We start from the raw sequence: 14,520 nt of genomic DNA, 5'->3' as shown, positions 1-14,520 counted from the left end.
CGGTTCAGTTTCTTTTTGTAGCAATGGATTTACTGCAGAAGTGATGATAACCAGCTTCCTTTTGCTACAGGGTATCTAGAAAACCCGTCTGAGCTATTTAAGTTATTGATACAAAGTTATTCAGTAGCCATTTCATAGGTAAGGTTGCCATGCTGGATCCTACTATGAGCTCTAAATTTATAATCCCATTTCCCCAAAAAGGACTCTGTGGGTAGGTGGGTGGCTTGGGGAATCGCTACCACTTGTGAGTTTTGAATTAGTTACCTTTCAGTTTAATTAAACAACCTCTTTTTGTTGTACTATGTGAGTGCATAAAAATAACCTCCTGACTGTATTGTATGTCTTCATAACATCATCTTGTTTCAGTATCCTTCATAAAGCAAATGGTTCTTGTTTCTTTAACTTTTTCTGTGCCTTATCACCTGCATTTAAACCCATCCCACCTCTGTTTCTTCTGTATCCTTTTTGACTTGGGTGGTGGCCAGAGGCAGTATTCCAGAGGATAGGATCCCCCTGCCTGATTGGTCAATGACATTTTATGCTGTTTTGTATTCCATCTGGTTTCTTTTGTTTCTTGATGTTAGCAATTTACCTAGTTGTGATTCATCCTTCTGAAGTTCCTCTGTGCTCTTCACTAATCAAAATAATTTTGCAATTTCACTCTCTCCTACCTCATATCACTTACTTTGCCAGCTAATTAATATATATTTAAGCAGCATGGAGCCCTGAGGTTAGTGGCTGAGGGATGAGGTTAACTGCTGTTAACCTTTGCCAGTATTTGCGTGTGCTGGGTCGGAACAGGTCACAAACCTGGGAAATACAAAATTTTTGAAACGTGAACTGGATCCCTGAGGGGTATGCATTTCAAGTGCTGTGGGGGGGGGAGGCGGCAGGAGTGCCTCTGGCTATTTTACCTGTTTACCTGCCTTCTAGGGTAGAAAGCAAAGCAAACCAGAGCTGCTGCATAAGGTAGGCTGAGCAGCATTGCTCTTTCCCCTCGGGAACCTGTTCTAGCAGCAGCAGAAGTGGAAACGGAAAGAGCTGAGCTGTTCTTTCTGTTCATGCTTTTGGACACCCCTCTTTCCCCCTGTAAGCAAAAGGTATAAGTGTTCTGCTTCCCACCTCCCTGTGACACCTGGTCTGAGAGCGCTGAGAGTCCCTGCTGTGATCTCCCCATGTCTGAGGGATTAAAGAACCTCAAACAACAGGACTGATTTTTGTGGACAAGGTTCTTTTGGTAAATCTGATCTCTTTTATTAGACCAATTCAAATCTAATATCTTTTATTAGACCAACAGGGTTGATTTGGGCAAAGAACTAGGTGCTGGGCATGGACAGAGGTGGGAGTGGTGTTAGACTGCTCCTCACACTTCCTTGCATGCACTCCTTGTTTTCTGTCATTGCCAGTTTCTAAGCCATTTTAGCAGTACTAAAATGTTTCTAAAATGTTTTTAGTCCAGTACTAAAATGTTTTTAGTCCAGTACTGTGCGTCCTGGACTACTTCACTTTCCTTGCAGACTTTCATGAGGAACTTTGTCCAAGGTTTTTGGAAAGTCTAAATGAATGAAGTCAGCTAGTCTTTCTTTTCCTTTGGCTACTATGGTGTTGACGCAGGATTCTGTAAGCTTTTCCACAAAATTATTTTGCCCTGCCACAAAGCCTACTTGTATGCAGCAGTGCATTAAAAAATACTTATAACATTTGCCTCCCTCTGACACTTTGAATCGCGTGCCTTTTTTTGTTTGCAATTCAGACACTTCATCTCTAAGTTCTTGTGAACCCTTGGATATGTGCATTCTGGTCTGGTGGCTTGTTGCTCTTTCTTAACTTTTCTCTCTATATGTCCTCTTTTGATATCTTAATGTCTGGTACTTTCTAACTTAAGTAACTGGAAAAGAATAGGACTGGGGGGAGGCAGCTTTTCAACATACTCTGTAATAAAAAGTTGATGCAGTGTAATCATCATTTAGCTTCTCTGAAGTGTCCCTATCCTTTCAGGTGCTGGTAGTCTAGTGAATATAATGATTCTCTTGCAGTTTCATGATTCTGATGCACTAAAACGCTACTTATTTGTTTTGGGGGTTTTGTTTTCTTTGCTATCCTGGGTGCTTGCTGTCCTAAGTTACATACACACACTGCCTTTCAATGGTCCTTTTATCAGCTTCACCAAGGTTAGATTTTCATTTTCTGACTGCTCATTTGGCTTGCAAGCACGTTTGGGTAGCGGCCATTTTTGTGTTCTGTTTTGAGCGTGGTGTCCCTCAGCCATGACTGGAGCCTCTATTTTGCCACTGCAGTTGCAAACAATACCTGATGGTTTTGGCTTGAATAGTCTCTCGAATGTTACAATTTAGTCATGGTGGTTCACCTCACTGCTTTCTAGTTTGTTTAAGGGTGTGCATGGTGCTGTAAATCTGCTAGGGTTGTCTGAGGAGATCCACACTGAATTTACATTTTCTAGTGTTTTTACTTTCAGGGCTCTCTCCTTAATTTCCTTTTGAGTGCTTTTAGAAAATCCCCCACTTTAAAGACCAGTGTCACAATGTGAGGTCTCTTTCTCCTTTTAAATGTAATCGGCTCAGAGGATATTGCAATCATTGTTTCTTAACGGCCTAACTATATTGTTTCTTTTAGGAGCAACTCCTATGGGTAATTTAGGAGAAATTAGAGGATGTCTTCTCTTCCTGTGTGCCCTAAGACTAGAAACAGCCTTTTAAAGTGTCATTTTTTTTCCCTAAACCTTTTCCAATTGGGGCACTTCACTAATGTTTTGTTTAGGTCGTTGGTTACCTTGGAGCCTCTTGGAGTCGATCCAAGGCTGGGGTGGGGGCCTGAGTGCTCAGGTGCATGCACATACATGCCCCAGCCCAGCAGGTCAGTCCATGTGGGAGAGAAGGGGCAGGGGCTAGATCGAGGCCGCCCCATGGTGAGGGACAGTGCCTCAGAGGCAGAAGCAGGGGTAAATTGAGTGGGGCCCCGGCTGGATGGGATTTACCTGGCGTGCCCCCAAATAATTTTTTCTCCCTATGCCTCAATCTGCCCCCCCTTCCCTCCCCACAGACTTACCTGCTGAGAGAGGGGGTGGGGTGGCAGTGACGCACAGTAGAGCTTGGGCTGCTTTTAAATGCCAAAGGTGATCTCCTGCTTAAAAAGGTTGGAGACCACTGGTTTAGGTAGTCGGAGCTACCCAATATTAGACTTGGTTGCCTCTCTGATCTCTGTTATCCCCATGCACTCGGATCCTTCCTCTGATCAGCAGGTCCGTCTTATAACCATGACGAGACCACTGATGGCCCGTTTCTTCTACATTATGATTCTGCTCTATGAAACTGGCACCGCAGCAACCAAGTAGCTAGTCAGATGGGGAGATCACCTGGGTAGGACTGGAGCAAAGAGACCTCACCTGGGGGAGGAAGAAGGACAGCTTGAGCTGCCAGATAAGGCTGTCTGTAATGCAGTGCTTTGGGGTAAGGGGTGAAGAAAATTATAGATTTGTATGTTCGTTTGTTTTTACTTCCTGCTGCTCGGAGACCATTTCTGTGTCTGTGACCATTGTCACCCACTGTTCCAAACGTAGATGGAGAAGGATCCATGGCCCCTCCTACAGGGTGTCTCTGACTGACTATCTGATGATGTGGAGTTTCCAGCTGCTTCCCAAAATACCCGCTATCTCTGCGCTATTCCAGCCCATCAATCTGCTGTGCACCTCCGCACCCGCAAGTTGTCCTGGCCCCTCCGTGACCCTGCAGTTCCAGGGTCTTTTCCCCTCCTTCCCCAGGTCTGCAAGGCATCTACCAAACCATTCTCTTTTTTCCCATGCCCCAGTCCTAGAGATCAGGGGTGCAGCTCCATGGGTTATTCTCTTCCCACTCTTCCCATGGCTAGTACTTTAGAGAGGAGAGGAGGAAGGAGGCATCACAGTTGTTTTTTTTGAGGTGGGGAGAACAGTGTCCACCTGATCTGCTTGCACTCTCCAGTGAAAATGGTATTTGTTGCTTCCCTTGCTCTCTCCTCCCCTTCCCCAAAAACTAATTTCTGTGCCCAAGGTGCCCTTCTTGCCCAGCCAATGCTGCTTCCCCAAGAGGCGTGTTAAGTGGAGAAGGCAGCCAGTCAGAGGTGGTTTCTTCCAAGCAAGGCTGGGGAGCCCTTGGGGCTGTAGTTTCTTCCAAGAGGAGCCATTACTCACTACAAGATCAGGAGAGTTGCCAGCACTGTTAGGGTTTCACAGTTACCATAAAAAATGAGGCAGTTATATGGGTCAAAAAGGTAAGCAAAGTTACTTTTTTTTTCTAGCTGAGCTGGGGTAGACTGGGCAGAATACTGCAGTAGTCACTGAACTTAGCAGAGTAGCTTGATTTCTTTTTGTTGTTCTTTTTTTAAGAGGGAGAAGACAAATTTCCAAACTGTATGCTGGAATTTAATAGTCCAAAGGAAGTTATGTTCTTGGAAAGGCAAGCAGTTAGGTTTTTTCTGCCAACAAACTAGAGAAGCTTTGCAGTAAAATAAACTGCAGCTGGTTACCTGCAAACTGCAAAACAACTTTGACTTCCAGGAGGGAGATGGCTTGTCTGATATGCAGTGCCAGGCTATAACAAACTTTGCTATTGCTGCTAGGGCCAAACAGCTTAATTTGCAGATAATTGGTCATTGGCTTGTACAAAAAGTACACTTACAGACTTGGCTGATGTGAAGAATGTTTAAAATGCATCAAATCACTGTTTTTCTTAGCAAGGGAGGGGAAGGAGGAGAGGGTAGAAACCTTGTTCAGATTATATCAGCAATGTGGAATATTAAAGACCTTCAGCTAACTAACCAGAAGGGACATGGGACAAAAAAGCGTGATAAGATGTATGTGGAACTTACCTGTAGGTGAAAGTTAAATATCTAAAGTGGGGATAAAGATGTTACCCATCCATTCCCCCTTCCTCCCCTCTGTCTCACCCTGCCTGCCCCCAAATCACAAAATGCTTGAAGCAAGAGCAATTCTTCTGCAAGACGTATAGAACTGATTCCCAAAGAGTATGTGGCTTTGGCTGTTCGTTTGTAATGCACAGAAACAGGAAATGTCACTGAGTCTACATGTGGTTCTTGATACTAGACTGCAGCTTAAGGAGATCTATAATTTTTGCATCCTGGTTGGATGCTCTAGGATTAGAGACAGTTTCAGTCTTAGACTTTTTCAAATACCCTGTTACATGGTAGCCGTGATGTCCTTCATCTTGAATTAAACAATATTAGTATCTGTACAGTGAAAGATAAAGACGACTACAAACTTCCTTGCAGGCCTGACTGCAAGGTAGCAGTTAAGATTTTCCCCCCCCTGAGTACAACTGCAGCATGTTTTGCATCTGTGCATTTAGCTCACTGCTTACTTATCTGGTCTTTTCCAATCCTACCTCCTTTCTGAGCCAACCATGATAGTCTCAGCTGTTTCTAGTGTTGGTGTGGGTAAGTGATTCTATTGTGGTTGTGCACACATGCCCTGTTGTGATAGCATGTTACATCATGCTAGTACCAATGTGGATGGAGGTCACTGTTGTGGTAACAAGGTTAGTCCACCATTCAAGTATACTGCTGTCTGCTTCGCCCCTGCTCTTTCTTCCAGATTCACACTTGGGCTTTATGCTGAACTTTGCTCCACCTCACGACTTGCAGTGCCTTTAACAGGATCCAGCTAAAAGATTTTGTATAACAAAAGTTCAAGCCAGGCATTGTGCCTAGACTCCATATTACATTAAATTCTTTAAGCTAGGGTCTCCATACTCCAGGAAGCTGTATATTGTGCTCCTGGGAAGCACAGACTTTTCCTTGTGGGTTGTGGAAGCGTGCCTCCTTCATTCTACGAATACTTTTGGGCACCTATGGCAGGGGTGTTTTGTGATATCTTGTAATGGATCAACTGTGCAGCTAGGAGAGCTGTTGGACAAACTTTCAGGCATCACATGCCCTTCCTCAGGTTTAAGAAAGAGGCATGTGCAAAGCCTTTCAGAATTGCCCAGAATTCGGCTGAGAGCTGTTCTGGGAATTCTGGAATAGATAATAGCAGCATTGACTGTGTCACACTAGTGTGGACATTAAACTGAACTCCAATTCAGTTAATTGCAATTAAACCTGCCTTGTAGGGATGGAATGCCTGTTACAGGCTGCAAACGGTGCAAACCAATGACAGTGAAGTGAAATAATGAAACTTTATACATAAACAGAGCAGTGGGGAAGTGCCTCGAAGGGCCTGCAGAAAGTCAGGGGTTTTTTTGTTTTTTTTTCTGCTTGCTGAATCCACTGGCAGGACTGTGATTGAATGAGGGTCTGTGTATGCTGCTTCACCAGGGGTGACTGGGTATGGGGATCAGCTGATATTGCAGAAGCAATAAAAATAGCTTTGGACATTGTAAAGCATTAAGGCAGAAAAGTGCCTGTTAGAATTTATTGTGCCTCTGTCTAGATGGTCCAACAATAGTAGAGGCTGTATGTTTGTTCTGTACACTACTGGTAGACCAAGATGCTTTTAATCTTAACTGTGACTGTGCTACTTGGGATCTTGTAAATCGGACCTAACACTTGATTATTAAAAATAGTTTTTAAGATATCCTGTAATGTTGCTATTCAATGCTGAAAAGACAGTGGCAAACATCAAGCTCCTTGTAGTTGCCTCTGAGGATTGAAGGCAGTGATGATAGATTTATTATTGGGGTGTCATGGTCTGAAAAATGCTACAAAGCATAAATTGGGGCTGGTAACAGAACAAAAGGGTCAGGACAGGCAGACTTGGTGACCCACTGTATTTCACCGATGGCTAATTTGACTTGCTTCTCTCTTTTCCAAGGAGAAGATCTGTTCTCTCTTAAGTCTTTGGAAAAAACTGGAAAGGGCTGTGCTGGCATTCTCAGAAATGGACAATCCTGGGCCTCATGTCCAAGAACTTAGGAATGACGAGCTGAAAGAGGTAAGCGGCATTTGTGATGAGGGAAGGGAAGGAGGGCAGGAGTTAGTGAAAGATGCAAAAAAATCAGATCTTTTCTTGAAGCTGTCACTGGATGTGTATGCACTGGACTTGCCAGGCATCAGTGAATAATGCTTTTGGCTGCATACAGGGGCCAAAGAGTGAAAGCTGTACAAAATGGCAGTCTGTTAGACCACTGTACGCAGGTCTGGGTGAGAAGGAAAAGAAGAGTCCAGTCACCTCGACGGTGAATCGCAGTACACAGGCAACTTTATCAAACCTGTTCAGAATTGGGTCGATGTTTGTGTGCATATGCTGCAAAGTATGCACTGAGTCTGGATATTTTCTGGTGCCCAAAGGCCATTTGCTGCTAACTTGAATGAAAAGTCAAGGGACAAAGTATTTGTGGGTGCAGTAAGTGTGGGCACGTAACTCCCCCAGCAAGAAGTATGAGTGAAAAGCTGTGCTAGTAGTATTCTGTGGGACAGTCTCAGCTGATGAAGATGTCTCATCAAAGCTGTATTCATTCATGGTGTCTAGGGTTCTGGTCTCATGGGGTCAGATACAGATTTTAAACCAGGTGGTCAAACCCATGAGGGCTGGAGGGGGGCAGTGCTCTTGAAGGAAGTAAAGTTCTCTTTCCCCCCCCCCCCCTCCACCTAATGCTGGCACTGGGTTCTGAGTGGCAAACGGTAGTGGTATCGCCTTAGCTTTCCATACTGCCTCTAATTACTTAGGACTTTACAACCTGTTCATTTGGTTGTGGGAGAGGCATGTCACAGCTCCCTGTGGAGCATGAGTTCTGTGATAAATCTCATGTATCCCTCCACTTTTCCAGGGGAGCAGTGGGCAGAGTAGAAATGATGCAACCCTCCTGATCTTTAGATTGACCTGAGCAGCTGGCTGCTGACTACTTCAAAAATAAAAAATCAGCCTGCCAGAGGTCGCCACCTCCTGTGCACCTGTATCACTGGCAGTTCCTTTCCAAAATGCTGTTGCACTGAGGTGTAGGAGATACAATAGTTAGTCTTTAACAATGACAATTAAAGAGCCTGTAGCTCACAAACCTTTTGGAGCAGAATTGAAGCTTTCTATCTAATCTAATTGAAGCTGGGATCCTATGACCCCAGCTGACTTCCTGCCCTTTGGGCAGGGGGCTGGACTCAATGATCTTCCGAGGTCCCTTCCAGCCCTAATGTCTATGAAATCTACCACTAGAAAGCCTTTCTAGTGATTTGTATCCTCTGAAAACTCAGTTCTCTGCAGGGCAAAGCTCTGGCTGTGGAGTGTTAGGCACTGCATTATTGCTTAGCACAGCGAGGCCCATTGTGAAGGGAAAGATTAGCAAAGACTGGGCTTTACCTAGTGAGCATCTATCTCACAAGCTCCCATGGCAATGGGCCCTGGTTCTTTGTACCTCTGCAGGTCGTGGATAGCAAGGACCATGGAGATTACATTTTCCTGTCTCTCCTGAGGCACATGTTTGGTTGTGGGTTAAGGCAGTGTACCTGGACTGTGTGAAAGGAGTTTGCTGCTGCCTCTGCTAGGGAAAAAGGTGTAGCACAGAACTTGGGTGCACAGAGCTCTCTGTGGCACAAGTGAACTACTTAAAAAGAAGTTTCTGAATGGTTACAAATGGGAGTGATGCCATTAGTTAAGCCTAATAAAAGGGATCCCTAGCGCAGGGGTCACAAGAGGTTAGGTTAGGGTTTGCCCGACTACCTAGGCAGGTGGCATAGAGCAGCCTTACCTTGGGATGGTTGTGTGTTGGGAGTGAGTCCGGGTGTGGTAGTGCCATGTGCCTGAGACAAGCTGGGGAGTTCCCAGAGGTGAGAAGTAAAGGGAAACTGAAGGCGTATGTTCTTCAATCTTCAGGCTGCAGGACAGCCGTTAAGCCTGCCCACATATACACCTCCCCCTCTCTTTCTGTCAGTAAAAGAGAGAGTGATTAGGTTAATGGAGCATCTCCGAGGACTAGGGGCAAGGTTTTGGCGGTGAGTTACACACCACTTCCCCAGCCCTACGAGTCAGTAACAGCTCAGGCTTCTCGCACAGAGCAAGCCTCTGGCTCAGGGCTGTGGTTTTTATGTTTTTTATATGCATATAGATATTTATACCCATTATATATATTTTATAATTGTAATGACTTGGATGGATTGATATCAGGTTAGAGCGGATGTAGGAATCAATGCAGTTAAATATAGACAGCCTAGTAGGAACACAGAAAATGCAACTAGAAATGGAGAGATTGTGGCAGTAAGAAAAGGAGAGTCATCTTAATCCAGTATGGGAGCAGAGGGAAACAATAGGGGGGTGGGGAGCAGGAGATGCAGAAGCAGCCACAGAGCAATAAATTATCAGGATAATCTATTGGCAGGGTAGAAGCTTGGGGTTCAGAAATGTCCCTCGGGATTCACACGGCACATTTGGGTCAAAAGGGATTCCTCCCCCTTCAGCCGTTTTCCTCCTGGAACACAGCCTGTGAGGTAAGGGCAGGGGGGACATGGGACTGGGGCATGGGGAAGGATCACAGCTTGGATACATGCTGTACCCCACTGTGTAAACAGGATAAAACAGTCCTACCTCATGGCAGCTCTGAACCACATGCTCAAGGTTTAATGTTACCACATAGGAAGGACCTAATCTACAAGGGGCTTACTGATGGGAAGCAGTGTTTCATCTGATGGCAGATGGAGCAGGGCTATGCTGTAGTGTAATATAGAGGGACAAGTCCTTCCCAACTCCCATTTCTTCATAGTCCCATGGGTCTTCTAAGGAGACAGTGGAGGTAGGTAGGAGGAGTCCTTCAAACCAGCAATAAAATCATACTGCACAAGATGCTAGAAAAGGTCCTGTCTTCAGGCTTGGGCTTTTTCTTTAACTTGGGGTGTGAGGGAAAAGGAAAAACAGCCCTACTGGGAAATTCCCAGCAGTGAGGTCACAGTGGTGAGCTATGCATGGGCTGCCCAGGGATGCAGTGGGGAGCCCCTTTGGAGTCATCTAAGACCAGATGAGGCAGAGTCCTGCGAAAATATAATCTGCAATGTCTGGGGTGAGACCAAGGGATGAAGGCAGCATCAGCTGCCATAACAACTACTGAAATCGGAGAGGAAATAGCTGTTATTTATCACCTTAGTAACTTCCCTGCATCGTCCCTCACTTCTGGCATTCTTGCTGCTTTGCTTCCTTTGTGTGAAGCCTTTCTTTTGTCTGGTCAGAACAATATGAAAGAACTCCTGCCTGCCTCACTTTCCTTCTCCTCTCTAGGCTGGGTGCAAAGAAGAGAGCATGTTAAAGATAGCAGCTTTCTGGGACCCATGGGCTCTTTGAGAGATGATCAGAGGGAGGCCGGAGGATCTGCAGAACACACACCGGGGCATTCCTCATCCGCAAAGGCAGCATCGGAGCACTCTCCCTGCCCCAGCATCATCCAGGTTACCCACACACTACCGGGTTTTTCGCAGCTGTGAGTGGGAGGTCCTGGAGCGATCACTCAATATCTTACAGGCCAGCGGCTTCTACTGGGGTCCCTTGTCTGTGAGTGAGGCGCATGCCAAGCTACAGCAGGAGCCAGTGGGGACCTATTTGGTGCGGGACAGCGCTCAGGGGAACTTTCTATTCAGCCTGAGTGTTCGGATGCCGTCGGGCCCAGTCAGCCTCCGGATTTCCTTCCAGGAGGGCTACTTCTGGCTCAGGGACTGGTCCTCAGACTGCGTTGTTACGCTGCTGGAGATAGTGGTGGCAGGAACTCGGGCCAACCCTATCCATTTTGATGAGATGGGGGGAACCCCCCTGGTGTTCGCTGAACCCCTGCGCAGGCCACGCAGGACTGTGCCCACATTGGAAGAACTCTGTCGTCAAAGTCTGGCTGCTCACACAGAGACCAGAGAGTGCGCAGGATATGCAAGCACAGAGATGTGTATAAGGGGGGCAGTTCCTTTTAATTGTGGGAGGGGGTGGACCAGGGTGCTACCCAGAACCCGATGCCTACATGGACAGGGAGAGAAGTGTGTGCATGTGGCAAACCAAAGTAAGCACCCCTAACATGGACACATGAATTGGATCCGTGACATTTTATGGGAGTGTACGTTCTGCTAGGGGAAAGATAAAATCTGCTGACTATGGGAGCTGCACATCAGTTAGCGACGTTTATAACCTTTCCCTGTGGTAGAGTAGAACTGCCTCTCAACCACAGGGGGATCCTCCAGCCCAGCACTTTATTCCAGTTGTGACTGCAGTGCATAAGCTTGAGAAGCAGGGTGAGACGTCCATCCTTCCAGTTCACCCTCTTCCTCCTACCTTCCAAAGTGCCTAAGCTAATTCTTGCTGACCATCTACCCTCATGAAAAGGTCCAACTGAATTTTATACTTGGACAAGTGTCAGTTCAGTGCGAGTATGCATAGAACTCCTACGCTGATCTGATACCAAAGCAGCTCGGCTGCATGTGTGGGAGTGAGACTTCATGACCAACAGCCTTCCCTTCCCTGCACCACAGAAGCATAATACATGCCAAAAACCTCTCTGATATTTGCACTGGAGCAAAGAATTGTAGGAGTATACAGTAGATACAAGGTTCCTCCAGCTTCTGCATTGTTTTATTGGAAGCTGGACTGCAGGGCTTCATTTCTTTTGAGTGTAGGTGGGATGTATTCTACTTGGATCATATTATATTTCTATCAGCCAAATCTTGGTTTGTAGAAGTCCTGCTTGTTGGATTATATGGGCAGATATGCTTAAAGCACCATCTTGTATACTCTTCTGGTGGTATACTGCTGCCCTCTGCAGGCTGTAAAAGAATGCTCTCAGGGTTTAGGCTTTTGTCTTCGAGGCAGAGGAGAGGGCCTTATAAAAAAAACAATAAATACATTAAAAAAACACCTTCATACTATTTTAAGTCCTTTTCCAAAACAACAGGGCTCCCAGAAAATGTAAGCATTCCCCTGCAGTGTTGGAAGCGCAAAGCTGCTAGCATGCGAGAATCAGAGTTAAGTTGATTAACTTGAGTTTTACTGTCAAGGCCAGTTTGAACACGCAAATTGGCATTGATTTGAGAGAAGTGAATTTACTTTTTATTTTTCAGTGGAATAATCAAAGGTGTTTTTCAAAACACAGGTACTAGAGGGGAGGGTGTTTTCTTAATATGATAGGTCCTCCATTTTGAACCATTGTTTACTGCACTGAAAGGCAAGCCAGGTGCTTGATGGAACAGCTAGTGGGGAATGCTGCGAAGTGTCTGCAGTATAGAAACATGGTGACATAACTGATGAGGGTGAAAGAGAACTACAAAAATATATATTGTATAGAAGCTTGGTTCATATCAGTGATATCAAATTTAAGTTATGCCTCTGAAATATGCTTGGACTTAACCAGGAGTGTCCAGAGGTGAGGAATATTTTCTTCCAAGTAGCTAGAAAAGGTCCTTCCCCTTCCTCCCCCACTCCTCTCCCCAGTGTTATTATAACTAGTGGTTCAAATCTTGGGCTTCTGATCACTTCAGAGTGAATAGTGGCCTGCAGGCCCCCTCCCTCCCACTTTTTTTAAACCTGTGAAATTAGTACAGGGGTGGGCAATTATTTTGGCTAGAGAGCCACTTAATGAGTTTTGGTGTCCTCTTGAGGGCCACACTTAACCCACCCAGAGCTGTAGCACACTCCAATCCCTTCCCCAACCCAGAACCTGCTAGCCATGCCCACAGTTTATGCCACCACCCACCTGGTGTGGAAGCAGCTCCTGATGGGTGCTGGCATCAGCTGTGGACATCGCTGGCTGGTTCTGGGTGGGTATCAGGGCATCTACCAGGTCCACAGCTGACTGTTGTATCGGCGCTGGGCGGAAGCAGTCCTACCTGCCCACCTGGCATGATGGAAACAGCCCCAACTGTCTGGCATCAGGTAGATCACAGGCTGGATCCCATGAATTGATGGCTGGCCACTCATGGGCCAGATATAATCAGTTGGCGGGCTGGATCTGGCCTGCAGGCCATATTTTGCCCAACCCTGAATTAGAATGTCTTGTTTGTCAACAGCACAACCAAAGCATCTAGGCTGTGGGAGGGGACTGGCTGCAAAACAGATGGCCAGGAAGCTAGACCAGCAGGATACCACTGCAGTCATATTTCGTGCCTTTTGCAGAACTCCTAGGCCTGTAATGCTAGCATGTTAGGGGGGCCTTGGGCAACACGTCCACAGCAGGAGCACTTCACTGGTGTTTTATGCCAGCAAAATCCTCCTAATACAGATGCAGCTGTACTGGCAAAGTTGCACTTTTTTTACTGATAAAGGAAGACAAACCACCTCCTACAAACAAAATGGTTAATACTGGTAAGAGTGCAGTTTCTTTGGTTTCACTGTGTCCTCATTAGAGGCCACTGATAGCTCAGCTTTGTCTGGAAATCTCACCTCTAGACGATTTGAAATCTGTAGCGTCACCCTGGCCTCTGGCACTTTCTGAACAACTCCCTGACCTATGGATGCCACACTGCTCTGTTTTGTGCTGTACGTTCTCCCACACTCCTCACTTCCCTTAAAGACAGATAGCAAATAGTCCTCCCTGCCTGCACGGCATTTCACTCCCTTCCTTTTTCGCCCACCACAAATACAGTGCTTGAGGTATGCAGCTGCATTTCTCAGTCAGGAACTGACTGACTTCTTTTCAGTTAGTAACTAAGCACAGGAATGCTTCTGTTTTTATGATGGTGGTTATACCATACAGGGGAAGAGCCATCCAACTGGATTGCTTTGACCTGTCTGTGAACTGTTCTTACTTTAGTTTTAAAACAAGCACGTTGGGTTTGTGCAGCTAATAGCACTGGAACCATTCCACTGTTAATGGTCAGGGTTGCCCTCTCTGAAAATACACTAACAGGGAAGAAAATATTTTAGCTTTTAATAAAGTGATGTTTTTGTATTCTTTCTCTTGTTTTTGTGCTTGAAACTAAAATTGTGCAGCATGCCTTCATCTCTGTATCACAAATAACTTAATTCCTGTATATCCCCTAGTAAATTGGCTTGAATTCTGTGGGTAAAAAGCAACTTGTCAGAGCTAAGTATTGTTTCGTAGTTAAAGCTTAAAATGAGAGTGCTGTTTGTGTTTGGCCCTGATAATATGAAGGAAAAGGTAACTTGAATTGGATGATGGAGTGAAGAAATCCATTTTGGGAGAACTAAGATGTGAAGAACGTGTTGCAAAACCTTTTGATTCCAAGTTGCCAGTGATTGTTCCTTTTTTGTCTTTTTTTTTTTTTTTTTTTTTTTCAGAATTATGGGGAGGAAAAAAAAAACTATGGGAGAAACATGGACTACATGTATAAAAACACAGTTGTTTACTGATGGGAGGATTTAAACTTTTGTTTCTGTAAACCTAGTTTTGTTTTGCTGCTGTTATTCAGTGGGAGATATTTTGCTAAAGCAACCTGAATGTATATGTCCCCTTTCCATGAAGGAGAAGCTCCTTCTGGCATGTCCCAAAGTACTTCTTTGGTGGCTGGTAAGAGTGTTATTTCTTTGAGTGTCTTTACTCTGTGCCCCCAGTGCACTATTTGGGGAATAGGAAAACATGTTTGCATCATAACAAGGTTGGT

The 14,520-nt window shown here is 45.4% G+C and overlaps 1 protein-coding gene across 3 annotated transcripts in view; it reads left to right on the top strand.

Moving 5' to 3' along the window:
• Positions 1-14,299, top strand: part of LOC102388724 (suppressor of cytokine signaling 1-like) — a 32,364-nt gene extending 18,065 nt beyond the window's left edge. For all 3 annotated transcript variants that reach the window (XM_006036163.1, XM_025192428.1, XM_025192427.1), the window contains exons 2-3: positions 6,824-6,943; positions 10,208-14,299. In XM_006036163.1, coding sequence (XP_006036225.1) covers positions 10,274-10,984 — 711 coding nt within the window. In that variant the 5' untranslated portion in view covers positions 6,824-6,943; positions 10,208-10,273 and the 3' untranslated portion in view covers positions 10,985-14,299. The remainder of the gene's footprint in view (positions 1-6,823; positions 6,944-10,207) is intronic.
• The last annotated feature ends 221 nt before the right edge of the window (positions 14,300-14,520 follow it).

Source organism: Alligator sinensis, unplaced genomic scaffold (assembly GCF_000455745.1).
Source record: "Alligator sinensis unplaced genomic scaffold, ASM45574v1 scaffold1081_1, whole genome shotgun sequence".
Lineage (NCBI taxonomy): Eukaryota > Metazoa > Chordata > Crocodylia > Alligatoridae > Alligator > Alligator sinensis.
This window is presented reverse-complemented; position numbering and strand designations above follow the sequence as displayed.